Source organism: Macrotis lagotis, chromosome 1 (genome assembly GCF_037893015.1).
Source record: "Macrotis lagotis isolate mMagLag1 chromosome 1, bilby.v1.9.chrom.fasta, whole genome shotgun sequence".
Taxonomy (NCBI): domain Eukaryota; kingdom Metazoa; phylum Chordata; class Mammalia; order Peramelemorphia; family Peramelidae; genus Macrotis; species Macrotis lagotis.
In genome coordinates this window covers 494,508,466-494,527,067 of record NC_133658.1, presented here as the reverse complement: position 1 = coordinate 494,527,067, position 18,602 = coordinate 494,508,466, and the positions used below count along the sequence as shown (strand labels likewise).

The 18,602-nt window shown below is 36.0% G+C and overlaps 1 protein-coding gene across 1 annotated transcript in view; it reads left to right on the top strand.

The window, feature by feature from the left end:
- The window catches only part of PCP4 (Purkinje cell protein 4), a 30,269-nt gene extending 12,218 nt beyond the window's left edge, over positions 1-18,051 (top strand). The window contains exons 2-3 of the mRNA XM_074232078.1: positions 4,772-4,823; positions 17,659-18,051. Of these exons, the coding sequence (XP_074088179.1) occupies positions 4,772-4,823; positions 17,659-17,786 (180 nt within the window). The 3' untranslated portion in view covers positions 17,787-18,051. The remainder of the gene's footprint in view (positions 1-4,771; positions 4,824-17,658) is intronic.
- Positions 18,052-18,602: the final 551 nt, after the last annotated feature.

Genomic DNA, 18,602 nt, shown 5'->3' with positions numbered 1-18,602 from the left:
TACAAAAACTTTTGCAAAGATGATTTCATTCATTATTGGCACATGGAATGTATGCATACATATGAACCACATGAAATCCCAAAGACCTGATACATGAACAACTCTTGTAAGATAACTTAGCAGATATCATATCTAAGTAGCAGCCCTAAGTGAGCCAAAATTAGCAAATGAAGTCAATTTACTGAAGTTGGAAATGAATACACATTTTTGTAGGAGTGGCCAAGTGAAGGTGCCATTGATTTTGCAATCTAGTCTACAAGTTTATATGTCTACTAAAAGGAATGAACAATAGGACCATGAGAACATGATTGCCATTTTCAGGAAAGCATCACACCACCATTATCAGTACATATGCTTCCACCATGAAGAACCCTAATGGGGTCAAAGAAAAATTTTATGAAGACTTGGAGATCCTCATCCTCAATGTGCTGAATGAGGACAAGCTTATAATTCTTAGTGACTTTAATGCCAGAGTAGGCAAAGATTGCCAGACAGGACAGAATACTTGGGAAGAAAAAAGTCAGAAACATCAACAGCAGTAGCTACATGAAAACTTGTGCCTTGCATGTCCTCATCACAAACACTGTCTTCCATTTACATAAATGCAAGAAAACTTTGTGATTGTACCCTTGCAGCAAATATTGGTATGTGATAGATTATGTCATTTTAAGAAGAGACAGACATGATATGAGAGTGACAAAGTTAATGTATGTTGCAAAGTGCTGGGATGGTCATAGCCTTATCCTCTCCAAGCTAAATATTCACATTCAACAAAAGAGGTGGTCTCAAGCAAGACTTCTATCAGAAGACTTAATATCAATAGATTAGAGCTCTTCTCCTAGTTGGAAAAGTTTGCTATTGACTTGGAGGGAAAATTGAACTAACACACCACTGTGCAATACTGAGTAGAAAAGGAATGGCAGCTATCAGAAATTTGGTATGAGGTATTACATTTATCCATCTGGACCAATACACTCATAAACAGCATGAAGGAGAACTACTGTATTGAGAGCAAATTATTTACATTGAACAGGGAAACCAAGACTAAAGTGAAGGGAGAATTGATGTGAAACTTTTTGTTTGCAAATAGTGTACTCATTGCAGTCTTTGATACTTCTATCCAATGAAGTATGGATCCATTCTCTTCTATTTCTGTTAATTTTGTTCTAACAATCAATACTAAGAAAACACATTCTCTACCAGTAACCATCAGTTACAACAAGTGGGAAACTATTGAATGCTTTGGATAAGTTCACTTACCTTGGCAGTATACTTTCTAGGAATACACACATAGATGATGAAGTTGACACACACACACACATTGCCAGATAACTTATACAAGGCAAGTGCTCACCTGGAAGATATGATACAAAGCCACTCTTAGGGTATCTCTGAAGAAGTCTGCAATCAATTTTATGACATGGGAGACACTGGCAAAATCTTGCCTAGAATGGTATATCTGTGAGAAAAGCAGAATTGCAGTGGCTCAAAAGAAATGTGAGATGTGCAAATTAAAGACATCCTTACTTCAAATTTTCATGTGGACTATTTGTGCCCAACCTGTGGTAGAGTCTTCCAAGCTCATACTGACTGATCAGCCACAGTCAGATACATTGCGCCTTATCCCACAAAGTGATACCATTTTGGTCTTCAAGAATGAAAGGCAACAACCAACTGATATATGTATACATACATTATAATATACACAAACCATATACATGCATTCATATACATATATATTCATGCACTCACTTTAATACCTACATACACACAGACATATATATGTCTATATACATACCTATATGAAGGGTATCTATATGGCAAGTCTGAGAGTTAGAATCATTGTAAGAATGATTCTTTTTTTTTTAGGATTTTGCAAGGCAATGGGGTTAAGTGGCTTGCCCAAGGCCACACAGCTAGGTAATTATTAAGTGTCTGAGCCCAGATTTGAACTCAGGTACTCCTGATTCCAGGGCTGGTGCTCTATCCACTGTGCCACCTAGCCGCCCCAAGAATGATTCTTAATAAGAACTATTATATATTCATACTCTAAGTTACAACTTTTCACAATGAATTGGTATTTCCTCAAATTATTTAAGAGTAGATTGGAATAGGGAATGGACATGTGATTTTGTTAGTATATAGTATAAGGAAATTCTCTTTACCCATGCCGGTGCCATCTTCACAGTCTTAGAAGCTTGCCTAGAGCACTGAAAGTTATTTGACCAAGTTCTTACTGCCAGCATGTGTCAGAAGTAAAACTTTAATAAACCAGATCTTCCTGGCTCTTAGGTCAGTCCTCTTTTCACCATACAGTGTGTATATATTTAGGGAAAAAGTCAAATATTTTAGCAGTCTCTGTGTTTGTATAATTGGTCTTCTTTCTGGTTTATTTTAACTCCAGGACACTTGGTTATATATTTGTTTGGTTGGATGGGTATTTAGGGGGAAATAAACTCAACTTTCTAATGTTATAAACATGAATTATTCTATCCACATGTCTCTGCAAATTTTATAGAGTCTAAAGGTTTAGAGAGGCAGAGAAGCAAAATATAAATGTAAAATTTCAATCTTTATAACTCTCGGATTAAGGAACAATCATACAATGTTAGCTCTCTAGAATTATCTTTAGAGATCATCTAGGTCAACTCTTTAATTTTAGGTTGACTACATTGCTCAAAGTCACATTGAAACTGAGACTATATAGGACCAATCTCTTCCTCCCCAGCCCTATGTCCTTTCCATTTCCATGCTACTCTGCTGTATCTTACCAGTAAAACATATCCATAATGCAAATTATTATACTGTACTGGTAAAAGATACATATGTGTGCTTCTGTGTTTGTATAAAATGCATTTATACAGGAAAAAACATACATTTCAACCGTTTCTAAATAATTTTCATTGGTTGTTCAGTCTTTAAGTTGTATCCAACTCTATATGACCCTATTGATGTTGTCAATGGGATTTTCTGGGCAAAAATAATGCAATTATTTACCATTTCCTTCTCCAGTGTGCCCCATTTTACAGATGTGGAGCTGAGGCAAATAAAATTTAAGTGATTTGCCTAGGGTCATGCAGCTACTAAATGACTGAGACTGGATTTGAACTCAGTTCTTTCTGACTCCAAGCCCAGAGCTCTATCCACTATACTACCTGAATGTCTCTTCTAAACAATGTTCCATAATTTAAAACTATAATTACCTCCCTGACCATGAAGTAATAGACCTTAGTACCATTGAGTGTCTTTATAACTTTTCTGGTGGTTTGCAGTCTTTAAGAAGTCATTATCTTAAAGATGAAGGTTTCTGCCTCACAATGTAATATGGACATTACAGAATATAATCTGGGATGCCTCTCATCACATGAAAGAGTCCTATTTTCTCTAAGATGAAAGTGTATTTCTTTTTATTATTTCCATTGCTATTTTTCAAGGCATCTAGGTGAGAAGTGGATAATATACTGAATTTAGAGTCAGGAAGACCTCAATTCAAACCTACCCTCAGAAAATTCCTAGTTGTGTGACCTTGGGCAAGTCACTTAACCTCTGCCACTGGAGAAGGAAATGGCAAATCATATTTTCGAAGGGGATCATGATGAGTTAAGTTTCCTTTTAACTTCTTACTATCTCATAGGTAAATATGACAAGATGTGAGATCACTATAGTCTTTTTATTCTGTTACAGAGAATAGAGTCATGAGGAAGGTGTTTGAGGGAAAGAATAAAACTACCTATCAACATTAAAGTACAAACCAATCAAATACTATTAAAGGGTTAATAGTATTGCTTGAATATAATGTCATTATAACATGCCTGATATAGGATCTGTTTGTCTAACTGGTACTGATAATATCAAAAGTTAGGGAGAGATTGAAAATAGATGACAAAGTGGAGATGACAAAGGGGGGAAATCTATTAGAGAGGATGACTGGGATGGGATTGATTGAACAAGTAGAAGGATTAACTCTGGAAGGAGTAAAGTCACTTTATCTTGTGAGATGGGTAAAGAAGAAAACAGACAAAAGGCACCTGAGTGGTAGAAGAGGGGAGAAAGGGGGTTCATTATAACTTTTTTGGTTAAAATATGAGGTAAATATGTCTGCTGATAGAGTGAGGGAAAGGAGAACCTCGGGAAGTTTGAGAAAGGATGAAAGGTTTTGGAAGAGCCACTATGAATGGTGAAATAATGAACTGATAAAGGAGATATAGTAGGATTGCCTAGCTGCTATGAGGGTCCTGTTGGGGTTGTGTAACAGAAATTTATGGTAGAATCAATCAGAACAGTTATGTAATTTTTCTCCACATTCATTCAGCAAGCACATGTTTAGGAGTAAAGGTGGTGAATGATGGGAAAGAAAGTCAAGGCTGAGGCTTGAATGAGAGTAATCAATAATATAAAGAAGTTAAAAATTCAAGAGAGGAGATCACATGAATTAAATTTGTTCACCAAAGAGTCAAAAAAAGAGAGAGAGTAAAATATAGGGGAAATAGCCTTGGAGAGAACTGAGTTGTCTAGTTTTGCAGATCATGGTGAGGATGAAGGGTAGCATTTTTTAAGGGAAATAGGTGTGAGGTAGAATCTCAGAATTGCTTTTATTTTCATTTTTTAAATTAGTAATGATTAGGGGCATATTTTTTCATATATCGATGAATAACCTGTATTTCTTCCCTTGAGAACCTATGATGCAATAAATATATATATATTTATAATAATGCATAACAATTTTAGATATTTCTGATGGCAATTTCTTCTGTTCTTTTTATGTCTGCAGCAACAGGGCTCTGAGACAACCAATGAAAAGGAGAAACCTACTGGTGAGAATGGTAAGACAATATAAAAACACAGGCAGTGCATAGAGAACTAGATAGACTGTGAACATAGGAAGATATTGGTCTAAATCTTGTCTCTGACCCTTATTAGCTGTGTGGCTATGACACTTGTCTTAGGGACATGATGAATAATTCATTATGTCACAGATGAGTTGTGATCTGTATTGCTTTAAGGATTTTTCATAAAAGGAATTTTCTAAACCGATAAAAGCACAGAATCCTTTATGCATTTGAGAATGTTTATATATATATACACACACATATAAATATATGTGTATGTATAAATACAATATAATTTAATAAATATGTATATAGATACAATAAAATACATTTATGATTATATGTATATGTTCATTATATGTGTATACACATCTCTCTCTCTCTCTCTGTATATATATATATATTAAGATATATGTTGATTTGGGGTTAGAATTTTCTCTGAAACTTATAGTTTTAGTGCCTGGGGAATTGAAATGTTTTCACTTCCCAAATCACAGAACCAGTAAGCAGAAAATCAACCTGAGCATCTCTGAATCATAGTTCAAATGTCCATCTATTATTCTAGGACTCTGATAAATTTCTTTCCCTTCTCTCTGAGTATTGTGTGTGTGTGTGTGTGTGTGTGTGTGTGTGTGTGTGTATAAATCATCCCATTCTTTTCTATTGTGTAGTACTGACTTGTTTGTCCTTTGTTCTTGAGAAGGATCAGGACATCAGGGAGGTGATGTCATAACATGTAAGTAAACTTAATTTAAGTGAGGGAAGGCTGTGCAAAGTCACCAGGTTCATTTTCTCCTCTGGAATCATCTGGCTTCAGTGGCCAGATATAGATCAGATGACCCTGGATGCAGTGGGAGACATTGACCTTTTTAAGCTAAGATCTTTAGCATGACTTAAATCACAGGCAATGCTCATTCAGTGACTAGGCTAGGTAAGAAAGAAATGAAGCAAAGAATGACCTCTTTTACCTAGTCAAGATTTTTTTGTAATCTGGGAAGGGAAGACCCTCAAGGTTTCTTGCCAAAACAGAAACAATTACCATTTGAATTTACTCAGAGCCAATAAAGGCTCAAACAATGACTACATAAGGTTTGGCTTGGGATCTACTATTGGCCAATTAATGAGAGCCAGAGTGATTTGTGGCTGGGAATCCCCAAAATATCTTGCCAAGTTTCAGCGATCAAATTTGCATTCCTTGGGCAGAGAAACGGCAGATAAGAATGGAAAGAAAGAAAGAAAAGGAAGAAACAGAGAAAGAGTTGCATTGCCCAACTGGTCAGCAATGGGACAGCTCCTACTACTGACACAGGTTATTATTTATCCTTCATTCTCAAAGAGGATCATGATTTGTGAGTATTAACTAGCCTCCAATGCCTGCAGATTACTTTTATTATATTTCACCCTTCCCCAGTGTTCTTTGGTACCCTTAAGGGCATTGGAATTGCCTGCCAATAGCTCTACTACCCACTGACAGTATTGGGATATTCACCTGCAACCTAGTCAGCTCAGTCTTTGGGAAGGTTAAGGGGATTGTATTCATAGCTTAGTTCAATTCATATAGAACATAATCCTATACTCCATATCTGAAACAACTGTTGAGTTCAAGTCCCATGTACCTTGGAATTCTGTAGGCTTCCCTGCCAGACTAACTAGTTTTTCATATCTCTGTGCTTATTTTGGTTTGTTGACTAATTTTTAAAATGTATATTCAGTTTTTTAATTCTTTATTATTCCATTTTGTTAATTCTTATTTATTTGCAAATTGTTCTACAAGAGTGACTGAATTAGTTTAAACTCCACCAATAGTACATTAATGTCTCCTTTTTCCACATCCCATCCAACATTTGTCATTTTCCTTTTCTGTCCTATTAGTCAATCTAATAGGTATGATGTAGTACTTCAGAATTGTTTTAATTTGCATTTCACTAATCAATAGTGTTAGAATATTTTTGTCATTTGGCCTTAATTCTGATTACTTCATTTTAAAACTGTTTATATCTTTTGATCATTTATCAATTGAGAAATGGCTCTTATTCTTATACATTTGAATCATTTCTCTATATAATTGAGAGATGAGGCCTTTATCAAAGGAACTTGCTTCAACATTTTTCACAATTATCATTGCTAATTGTATTTCTCTCCATCCTATTTACCTCCCTATTTATTCTATTTTCTCTTTCCTTTTACCCTGTCCTTCAGAAATATTTTGATTCTGACTAACCCCTTCTCCAATCTGCCCTCCTTTCTGGCTCTACTCCCCCTTCTCTTATTCTTTGTCTTCAAATTTCCCGTAGATTAACAAAGATTTCTATACCCAATTAAGTGTGTATTTTATTCCTTCTTTGAGTCAGTTCTGATGAGAATAAAATTCACTCATTGCTCTGCATGTTCTACTTTTCCCTTCCACTCTACAAGCTTCTTCTTGCTCTTTTATGCCCATTTTAAATCTCCCTTTTCTCCCAATATATTCCTTTCTCACCCCTTAATTTTATTTTTAAGCTATTATCCTTTAATATTCAACTCATACCTGTGCCATCTGGCAATTTAAACTCCTTCTAACTGCTCTAATAATGACAAAATTCTTATGAGTTACCCCTATCATCTTTCTGTATAGGAATATAAAAAGTTTATCCATATTAAGTCCCTAATGGTTTCCCTTTTCTGTTTCCCTTTTTCATGCTTCTATTGAGCCTTGTATTTGAAAGGCAGATTTCCTTTTCAGGCTGGTCTTTTCATCAAGAAAGCTCTATTTCATTGAATGTCCATTTTCCCTCTTGAAAGTTAGACTCAGTTTTCCTCAGTACATGATTATTGATAATAATTCTAGTTCCTTTGTCCTCCAGAATATCTAGGCTCTTTTTTAGGTCACAGCTCTCAGGTAGTTCAATAATTTTTAAATTATCTCTTTGTTTTTCCAGTTAACTTTTTCCTAATGAGATAGTTCACATTGTCTTCATCAAGAATCTTCCTTATAAAGTAGCTTAGAAGGATATCAGGGAAGTGTTTGAAGGTGATATTGAGTTTAGACTGATCCACACCAAAGATAAGACATGAAAAGGAATTGCCTACATTGAATTTAAGCCAAACAATTTAAGACAGCATAAAAGCAAAAAGGAACTGAGCCTAATGGTTGGGCAGTCATTCTGGACTACACAGGAGAGAAATGTCAAGGACAAGAGAATTCAAGAGTTGGGAAAAATATATCCTGAACAGGAATAGCAACAAAATAGCAGACTCAAAGACACTGTTGCTGAATAATCTTGCCTACAGTGCCACAAAGAGTCTCCTGGAAGTGTTGGAGAAGGCAAAATCAATCAACTTGCTCCCAAACAATGAATGCCAGGATTTGCATTCATTTAATTTGCCTCTGTAAAAGATGCAAATGAAGCTTTGAAGTTTTGTAAAAATATAGAAATTGAAGGCAGAGTGATGAGGTTAAAGGGATATTAAATAATTAATGTAGCACCAAAGATTCAGTCCTACAAAACTTTATTCATCAAAAGTCTTTCTGAAGGCCTGACAGAAGAAACACTGAAAGATTCTTTTCACAGTTCTATTGGTTCCAGAATAGTCACAGAAAGGGAGATAGGATTATTTAAAGGGTTCAGTTTTATGGACTTCAACTCAGAAGAAGATGTTAGACTTCATGGAAGACCAGAGATTGATGGAGACAAAGAAAATCTAGACAGCTAAACCCAGTGTCCTTGGAGGCCATGGCAACAGTAGTCATGAAGGCATTGGTAGCTAAGCAAGTTGAAGATGAGGCCAAGGGATTGTAGTGGCAGAGACAAGGAAACTTTGTAGGTCAGGATGATTTTTGACAAGCTCAACTAAAGAATACAAAGTTTGAATAGCTTCTCACTCATTCTCTTCCCTGTTATTCAAATGAGCCATGAGGGTTTTATCCTATTGTCTTTAATGCAGCATTCAGAGGACTTTCTAAGACAATATTTGAAGTTCAGAAGTTTTCTTGGAAAACATTTTAAGGGACAGAACCTATTGGTTCTGATTAGATAGATGTTCCATATAGGTTTTTTGTATAGACAGGCAATAGATGGAGGGATTATCCTTTTCTCCTATGAGTTGTCTTGAGGGTGTAATGTTATGCAGCATGTACAAAACAATTTTACCTACAAAAACAATTACAACTGCAAAAAAATAGAACAAAATAAAGATTCAAAAAAGAAAATATATTATTTTGACCTGATTGTTGTCTACCAAAGGTTATAGATGCAACTCTAAAACCAGTGTGTTCTCTGTTCAGGTTCAACGTCGGGAAATGTGAGGCAATTTATAAGTCATTGAATGTTTAACAAAATATTCTAACACAAGAATATGCAATAAAGATATATAGCAAGGAAACAGTTGCATATGGCTTCTCTGGAGGTGGTTGCTGATTTCCTTTTAGAAATGTGTCCAATCAGACAGTCATTAGTATACAGCAACTTGTATGGTATTAGGAAGTCACCATATTTCAGAGGCATAAGCTCATGTGGCTTTTTAATTGATTCTAGACCAGAAAGGTGCATCATAGACTTTAGATGGGTTGTGTTGGGGGAGGAAACTTTTTCAGGGTAAGTGGAGCTACTTCAGGAAGCTGTTTTCCAACTGCAATGTGATATTATTGAGGTGGCTTGTTTTCTAACAAGTATAGAGAAAAGTGTATCCAACTCCCAGTGAAGAAAAGGGGCTGTCCCTTAAACACCTTTCATAAGGTAAAGATTTTATATTCCCTTTCCATGGGGTTCCCAGGGATGGGGAGGTCCTTGCTAGTGGGTCAGGAAACATTAAGAGGCAATTTTTTTCTGATTCTTGATTAACAGTGATTATTCAGAAGGCATCATCTTGTGTGGGATAAAAATCCACTTAAAAAAATATTGAGAGATTCCTCTGAGCAAAAAAAGAAAAAAAAGTTTATTTTGGCTTTTCTCCAGAGAAGGGTATGCTCCAAGTCTCACAAAGGTAGTGAAGATCAAAGAGCTGTTCCCTACATTCAAACCAATCAAGATTATATGACCTAGCATGATTCTCTCCCCCCAATACCCCTCTATTCCAACCCAATTGGTTAAGGTCTTCAGAGTTTCAATCTTTACATGAAAAAATCTACCCTGTAACAAAGAGAAGAAAATATTTTCATACGATATTACCTCACCATCCAGATGGTGAGAATATCACAAACACTTTTAATGACCTTCTATGCCTATCTAAATGAAATAATGCCTGAGTATGCAAGGTCTTCTAAGAAAAGTCTATATTGGGAGGCAGAGCCAAGATGGCAACAAGAGAGGATGCTCTCTTAGAAGCTCTCTCATACAACTTTGAAACTAAGGACTCTAACTAAACTTTTGAGAGACAGAACCCACAGAGGGACCCAATGAGGCAGTTCTCCTACTCAAGGTAACCTGGAAAAGAGCAGAAAGGCTCTGCTCCCTGGGTTGGAGGGGTGGCCCGCCAGAGGGGTGGCCTGCCAGAGTGCAAGGACTTCAGCCTCTCGGAGGCAGCCCCAGAGCACTGGGAGCTGTGGCTCACAGCAGTGGGGGAGTCTCCTGAACTATGCCCCCAGGGAGCACCAGGCACAAAGTGGGGGAATGGGGGGGAGGGTGGGAACCTCTGCCAGAGCAAGCACTTGGAGCCCAGCCCTCAGGGCACACAGCGAGCAGTGTGGTCAGATCCAGGAACAGAAGCAGGCAGAGCCAGTAAGCAGGAGCCTCCAGGGCATGAGCCCATTGAACCTAAGGAGGGGAGTGGAGAGAGAGAGAGAGACACTGCAGAGCTCTGTCCTCTGCCCTAGGAACAGGACTCAGGGGCTCTGACCACATTCAGATCCTGATTGCAGTCTAGGCCCCACCCCCAATAGAACAGCAGGGTCTCCCCCACCTCAGCCCCGAGGCAGAAGGGGGCATATATGGTCATTCACAGACCAGGAGGGAGGACAGAGCCTTACACACTGAGACCCTTGTGGGAGTGTCACAAAAGCTCAGGAAGCACCTCAAAACCAGGCTCAGGCTGGGAGAATGAGCAAGCAGAGAAACAAGAGGAAGACCATTGAGAAATATTTTGCATATGAGCCCAAGAAGGATCAAAACAGTCTGAAGATGAGGAAGCACAAGCTCCTGCATCTAAAGACTTCAAGAAAAACAGAAATTGGGCTCAGGCTATGACAGAGCTCAAAAAAGACTTTGAAAATCAGATGAGGGAGTTAGAGGAAAAACTGGGAAAAGAAAGGAGAGAGATGCAGGAAAAACATGAAAATGAAGTCAGCAGCCTAGTCAAGGAAATCCAAAACAATGCTGAAGAAAATAGCATGCTAAAAACCAGCTTAGGTCAAATGGATAAAACAGTTCAAAAAGTTATTGAGGAGAAGAATGCTTTAAAAAGCAAAATTGGCCAGATGGAAAAAGAGATAAGAAAACTCTCTGAGGAAAACAAATCCTTCAGACAAAGAATAGAACTCAGGGAGATTGATGAATTTACGAGAAACTAGGATTCATTACTTCAAAAACCAAAAAAATGAAAAATTAGAAGAAAATGTGAAACATCTCATTGAAAAAACAACTGATATGGAAAACAGACTTAGAAAAGATAATTTAAAAATTATTGGAATACCTGAAAGTCATGATCAGGAGAAGAGCCTTGACATCATTTTCAAAGAATTACTACAGGAAAATTGCCCTGATATTCTAGAAGCAGAGGGCAAAATAGATATGGATAGAATCCACCGATCCCCCCAAGAAAGAGATCCCAAAAAACCAACCCCTAGGAATATTATAGCCAAATTCCAGAACTCCCAAGTCAAAGAGAAAATATTACAAGCAGCCAGAAGGACACAGTTCAAATATCATGGAGCGGCAGTCAGGATCACACAGGACTTAGCAGCAACTACACTGGAAGCTCGTAGAGCTTGGAATATAATATACCGGAAGGCAAAAGAGTTTGGAATGCAACCAAGAATGAACTACCCAGCAAGGCTGAATGTCCTCTTCCAGGGAAAAAGATGGACTTTCAATGAACCAGGGGAATTTCAAATGTTCCTGTTGGAATGGCCAGAGCTGAACAGAAGGTTTGATCTACAGATACAGAACTCAGGTGAAGCATGGAGATTGAAGGAGAGGGGGAAAATACGAGGGACTTGATGAGGATGAACTGCATGTATTCCTGCATAGAAAAATGACACTGATAATACTCATATGAACCTTCTCAGTTAATAGAGCAGGTAGAGGGAGCTTTTATTGTTGAAGCACAGGAGAAAGCTGAATTTGAAGATAAAATATGGTGTAAAAATGGAGTCAATAGAAAAAAAGGGAAATGTAATGGGAGAAAGAAAAAGGAGAGGGGGGGAATTAGGCCAAGATATCTCATATAAGTTTTTTCTTTATTACAAGGAGCTATTGCAATGATATGTAAGGGGGGAAGGCAAGGGGGAATGAGGGAATCTTCACTCTGATCAGAGGTGGCTGGGAGAGGAAACAGCATATATATTTAATGGGATCTAGACATCTGGAGTAAGAAGAAAAGGGGGGGGACAGAGGAAGCTGGGGATGTGAGTGATGGAGGAGAGGATGGACCATGGGGGGGAGAGTGGTCAGATATAACACATTTTCCTTTTTATTTCTTGCAAGGGGCTGGGATTGGATGGCCTGTCTGGGACCATAGGGCCAGGTGGATGCTGGGCCTAAGGGGTGGTAGAGGGGCTTGGGTCCTCTTGGCCCAAGGACCAGGGATCTGTTTGCTGCACCACTCAGCTACCCTACAGCAGAGTCAAAGTGAAAGAAGAGAGAAAATATAGTACATGGTAGTGGAGAAATACGAAAGGAGGGAGTTGTGATCAGCAATGGCAACGTTGGAAAAATATGGAAGTAACTTTTGCAATGGACTTACCACAAAGAATGTGATCCACCTGTGACAGAGTTGTTGGTGTTGGAACAAAGACTGAAGCACATTTTTTATTATTTTCTGGGGGAGGTGCAGGGCAAATAGGGTGGGGTGGCCTGCCTGGAGGCGCATAGCAGGGTGATCTTTGGGTGTCTGAGGCCAGATTTGGACCCGGGTGCTCCTGGCTCAAGCGCCAATGCTCTGTCCGCCACCCAGCCACCCCTACTATTATTACTATTTTATTTTATTTTGGATCTTTTTTTTCTTTTTTCTTTTGGTTTTTGCAGGGCAATGGGGTTGGGGTGGCTTGCATGTCACACAGCTGGGTGATTGTTGGGTGTATGGGGCCGGATATGGACTTGGGTGGTTCTGGCTCCAGGGCTGGGGCTCCATCCATTGCGCCACCTGGCCATGCCTACAATTATTACTATTATTTTTTTAATTTTATTTTTTTTCTCTCCCCTTTATTTTATCACTCAAACGAGTCTATATTTTGTGTGTGGGGTATTCTGTTTACTCTTAAACAAGAATATTTTATTAATGTATAAAAAACATTATTTGTACAAAAAGAAAATAAATAAATATTAAAAAAAAAAGAAAAGTCTGTATCCTCCCAATCAGTAAAATAGTCTTATTATCAAACAAGAGGCTTATGAGTTTCTTTGGAATATGAAGTTTTTCCCTGTTGAGTGAAATAATATTCTTATGCTTAACTTGTATATGAGATTTCTTCCATTCTTTGACTGGTTCACATGAGAGAGAAGTTCCAATATTGCTCATTCCTCCCACTCCTTCCTCATTGTTTCTACTTTTGCCCTCCAGTCTCAGGAGACTTTTCCTCATCTTACTCTCTCCCTCCCCCTAGTGTGTTTCATTTTCTCTCTTTTTGGTTATGGTCTGAAAGATTATTCTTAAATTTTGATGATTCTTAAATTTTCTCTCTTTGTTGTTTTTTTAAAGGTCATTTGTTTTTAATATGATACCTTACTTTTTCTGTTTTGTCAGCACTTTGATTATGATTTAAATATTTATTGTTGTATGAGTCATTAATTTCTATTTGATTCATTCTAATTTTCAAGGTTAATTTGTTTTGGGGTGTGTGTGTGTGTGTGTGTGTGTGTGTGTGTGTGTGTGTGTGTTTTATAACTCTTATTCCAAGGTATTCTTTTTCCAGTTGTTCCTTTTATCATTCTCATTCCCCTCAATGTACCCATTTGATTTTAATTTTTAATAATTCTTTTTAATAATTAATTTTTAACATTTTAATTATTTTAACTTTAGTTCATTCTAACTCTTAAAACAAACTCTGTGTCTCTTCCATGAATTCACTTACTTTCCATCTACTTTTGTTTTTTTTAGGTTTTTGCAAGGCAAAGGGGGTTAAGTGGCTTGCCCAAGGCCACACAGCTAGGTAATTATTAAGTGTCTGAGACTGGATTTGAACCCAGGTACTCCTGACTCCAGGGCTGGTGCTTTAACCACTGAGCAACCTAGCTGCCCCATCTTCCATGAATTCTAGACAAACTTGTACCTCAACTTTTCTTTGAGGATTATTTGTGGATATTTTGGAGGCAGTCTCTTATTTTGGAATTGTGTCTTGTCACTATATTAGCTTTTTATGGTAGAATTCTTTTTTTTTGTTTGCTCATTCTTTCAGGCTTTATGTTAATGTCAGGCTCTGTGCACTTTGAAATGAATGCATGAATTGATTGTGTCCTCTTGGGTTCTTATACTGTTTTCTTAGGGATAAGTTAATTGTGCATAATTTCAGTATCTCAAGGACAATTCAGTCTGGAAATCTGAAAATTTTCAGTGCTCCCAAAGTGATCTGATCTGGGGCAAAATCTGATTGCTGTCCTTTTGATTTACCTCTGAAATTCTGTCTTGAAATTCTTCTTTAGGTCTTAGGACTTGGAACTGTGTACTGATCAAAAGAGCTGACAATTGGCCTTTCCAGCATCCTTGAAAGATTTTGCCAAAGTTTGACTTACTTTTATGGATTTGGGCTTTCTCCTTTTCCTGAAATACAGCATTAGTCCTTTTTTCAGATCTTGCAGATTGCTATGCTTCATGAAGTATGCTTCTGACCTCAGACCTCTGCTTATCTCCTTATACTAATCTGATTGGGGGGAAAATGACATTTTTTTTCTTTGAATTTCCTCCTCAGGACTTGGTCTGGCACTTTTAAATCTTTATAGAAAGAGTTTACCTCTATTTCTTCCTGCTATTTGATCAACTTTGCTCTGTTTTCCAAGACACTCCCTTGACTCAATAATATCATTTCTGGGAACTTGCCCCTTAAATCAGTTGTTGTCTCTTTAACCCTTCCTTATTCACTGATTCTTTCCTTGGTACCAACAAATATATCCAGTTCTCCTTTGTTCTTATAAAACCTTCAGTGTTCCCTACCAAATCTTCCAATTATCTTAGCTATCTTGTCTTTCCTGGCCAAATTCCTAGAAAAAGTTGTCACAGCTTCTTATTTCAATTTCTCCCAATTTTCCTGATATCCATACATTTCTGTCTGTTTCAATCTAGCTTCCAAAATACCATTCTACTGAAACTTCATACTTCCAAGTTTCTAATGATATCCATTGCTGAATTCTTTCAGTCCTCTTTCAACTTGATCATTGTACAATAAGACTGTTACTGTATATACTATTCTTCTGATTCTGTTCATCCTACTCTGTGTCAGTTTATATAAGACTTTCCAGGTTTTTTCTGAAACCATATTGCTTATCATTTCTTAGGGCACAAAAGTATTCTACCACTATCTTACAACACAACTTGATCAGTCATTCCCCAGTTGACATACTCTCAATTTCCAATCCTTTTCTACTACAAAAAGGGCTAATACAATTTGTTTTTGTACAGAAAGATTTCTTTCCTTTTTCTTTGATCTCTTTGGAAAATAGGTCTACTGGTGGTATTGTTAGATCAAATGGTATGTGCAATTTTACAGCCTTTTGGGCATAGTTCAAATTGTTCCCCAGAATGGTTGGAGTAGATTATAACTCCACCAACAATGTATTAATATCAAAATTTTTCCATATCCCTTTCAATAGTTGTCATTATCCTTTTCTGTCATGTTAGCCAAACTAAGTATGAGGTGGTACCTCAGAGCTGTTTTACTTTTCATTTCTTTAGTCACTAATGATTTAGAGCATTTTTAAATGAATAGAGATAACTCTGATTTCTTCTTCTGAAAACTGCTATTCATATCCTTTGACCATTTGTCAATTGAAGAATGACTCATATTTTATAAATTTTGACCAATTTTCTACATAGTTGAACAATGATGCCTTTAACAGAGAAATTTACTTTTTTAATATCCCCGTCCCATTATTTATTTTCCTTCTAATTTTGGTTGCATTGATTTTGCTTGTGCAAAAACTTTTAAATTCTTTTAATTGAAATTATCCTTTTTACTTTCCATGATCTTGTTTAGTCATAAATTCTTCCTTTATCCATTCATGTGACAGGTAAAATTTCCATGCTGCCGTAATTTGCTTTTTGTGACTAAATCATGTACCCATTTGACCTTATCTTGGTATACATTGTGAGATATTGGTTCATAATTTATGTCAATCTCCTTTCAAATTTTTCCAGGATTTTTGTCAAATAGTAAATTCTTCTTCCCCAAGTTTGGATCTTTGGGTTTAATCAAACAGTAGATAACAATGTCATTTACTATTGTGCATTATGTAACTAATCTGTTCCATTGATCCACCACTCTATTTCTTGGCCAGTATCTAATTGTTTTCATGATTTCTATTTTATAATATATAGTTTGAAATTGGTTACTGCTAGGCTGTCTTGTTTTGCATTTTTCCCCTTGACCTTTTGTTTTAACAGATGAATTTTATTATTTTTTTCTAGTTCTTTCTAATACTTTTTGGTAGTTTAATTGGCATGACACAATATACAAATTAATTTTAGTATTGTTATTTTTCTTATATTAACTCAAACCATGTGTAACTAATATTTTTCCAATTGTTCAGATCTGACTTTATTTATGAAAAAAAAAGCATTTTGCAACTGTGTTCAGATAGTTCCTAGGTTTGCCTTGGCAAGAATACTCCCAAGTTTTTCAAATTGTCTATAGTTATTATAAATGGAATTTCTTTTTCTATCTCTTTATGCTAAACTTTGTTAGTAATATATAAAAATGTTGATGATTCATTTAGGTTTAATTTATAATTTATATTCTGTGACACTGATGAAGTTGTTAATTGTTTCAATTAGTTTTTCAGTTGATTCCCTAGGATTCTTTAAGGATATCATCATATTGTCTTCAAAGACTGATCATTTTGTTTCCTTATTGCTTATTCTAATTCTTTCAGTTTCTTTGTCTAGTCTTATTGCTATAGCTAGCATTTCTAGTACAATATTGAATAATAGGGCTGATAATGGATATTATTATTTCACTCCTGATCTTACTGAGAAGGCTTCTAGCTTATCCCCATTACATATAATGCTTGCTGAGGCTTTTTGATAGATACTACTTATCATTTTAAGAAAAGTTCCATTTATTCCTATGCTTTCTAGTATTTTTCAATAATAATAGGCATTTTGATTGTTAAAAACTTGATATTTGGTATTTTAAAAATAAAGATTTCTTGATTAAAGCATTTAGTCAAACTTGTAAGACTAATGAAGTGTTCCTAAGTAGTTCTGGGAATATAAATATGCTTTCATTCAGAGACCATTATAAAAACAGAAATACTTGAAATCACTTAAAGAGGAAAATATTCAATGTGATAATTATGTATCTGAGTACGACTCCCTGGGTGTATCAACTCTCCTTTGTAGTAATAATACAGAGTCTGTCTTCTGATTGTGAGCAAAACAATTTCCTGAATTTCATTTGCTTTTCAAATTAGTCTTGACTTCATGATATGTCATCATCTTATTTTTAGTGCAATTATGTTCTTGTTTGTTTGTTTTCTTGAAACAGATGGACAAAAGAAAGTTCAAGAGGAATTTCAAATTGACATGGATGCACCAGAGACAGAACGTGCAGCTGTGACAATACAGTCTCAATTCAGAAAATTCCAGAAGAAAAAGGCAGGGTCCCAGTCTTAGTGTTAAGAGTATCCTCACCATTAATGATTATGGATGCAGTCATCAGGTTTTTAAAAAATGAACAAATAAGATAATCAGCAAAAAACCTCAAACAACTGAATTAAAAACATGAAGTGCATGTACACAAGTTCTTGATATTTATAGTCATGTAGGAAAATGAAAAACTGATATTAAAATGATTAAAGCTATTTGTTTAGCTCTAGTTCTATCTCTTCTGTAACTAACAACTTTATTTGATGTTATAATAAAACAAAATAAAGAAATGTCTACCTACATTTGTTGTTTCATATTATTATAACAAGTTATAATAAATCTTTATAAAACATTTATATTTTCTTTTCCACTCAAAGATTATAGACATAATTTAGAGTTTTGAATTTTTTGTTATTATTATTATTATTATTATTGCTCTTTGTAGAGGAATGTAAAATGACTTCTATCTTCCTTGACTCATTTGGAGAATAAGTCCATTATGTCAACAAATTCTATCTTTTGATAAAAGAAAAACAAGGAATTTGCTGCATAGGACTAAACAAGAAGGATACATTCCTGTACAATTGCTATGGCTAGGGTACCAAAGATATGTTAATTTTATTGAAGAAAAAATGGTGGTCCAGGGTAGGAGAATTAAATATAATCCACCTCTATGTGGAGCATACAATTTTGACTTATATATTACACAAATAAAAATCATTATACCCTTGTCTCCCAACCACCCCCACCTAACTATTAATAATGTAGGGGAAAATTCATGGTAAATTATAACTCCTCATAACTATTATTTCATTCATTAAAAAAATGGAGACATTTCTTCTT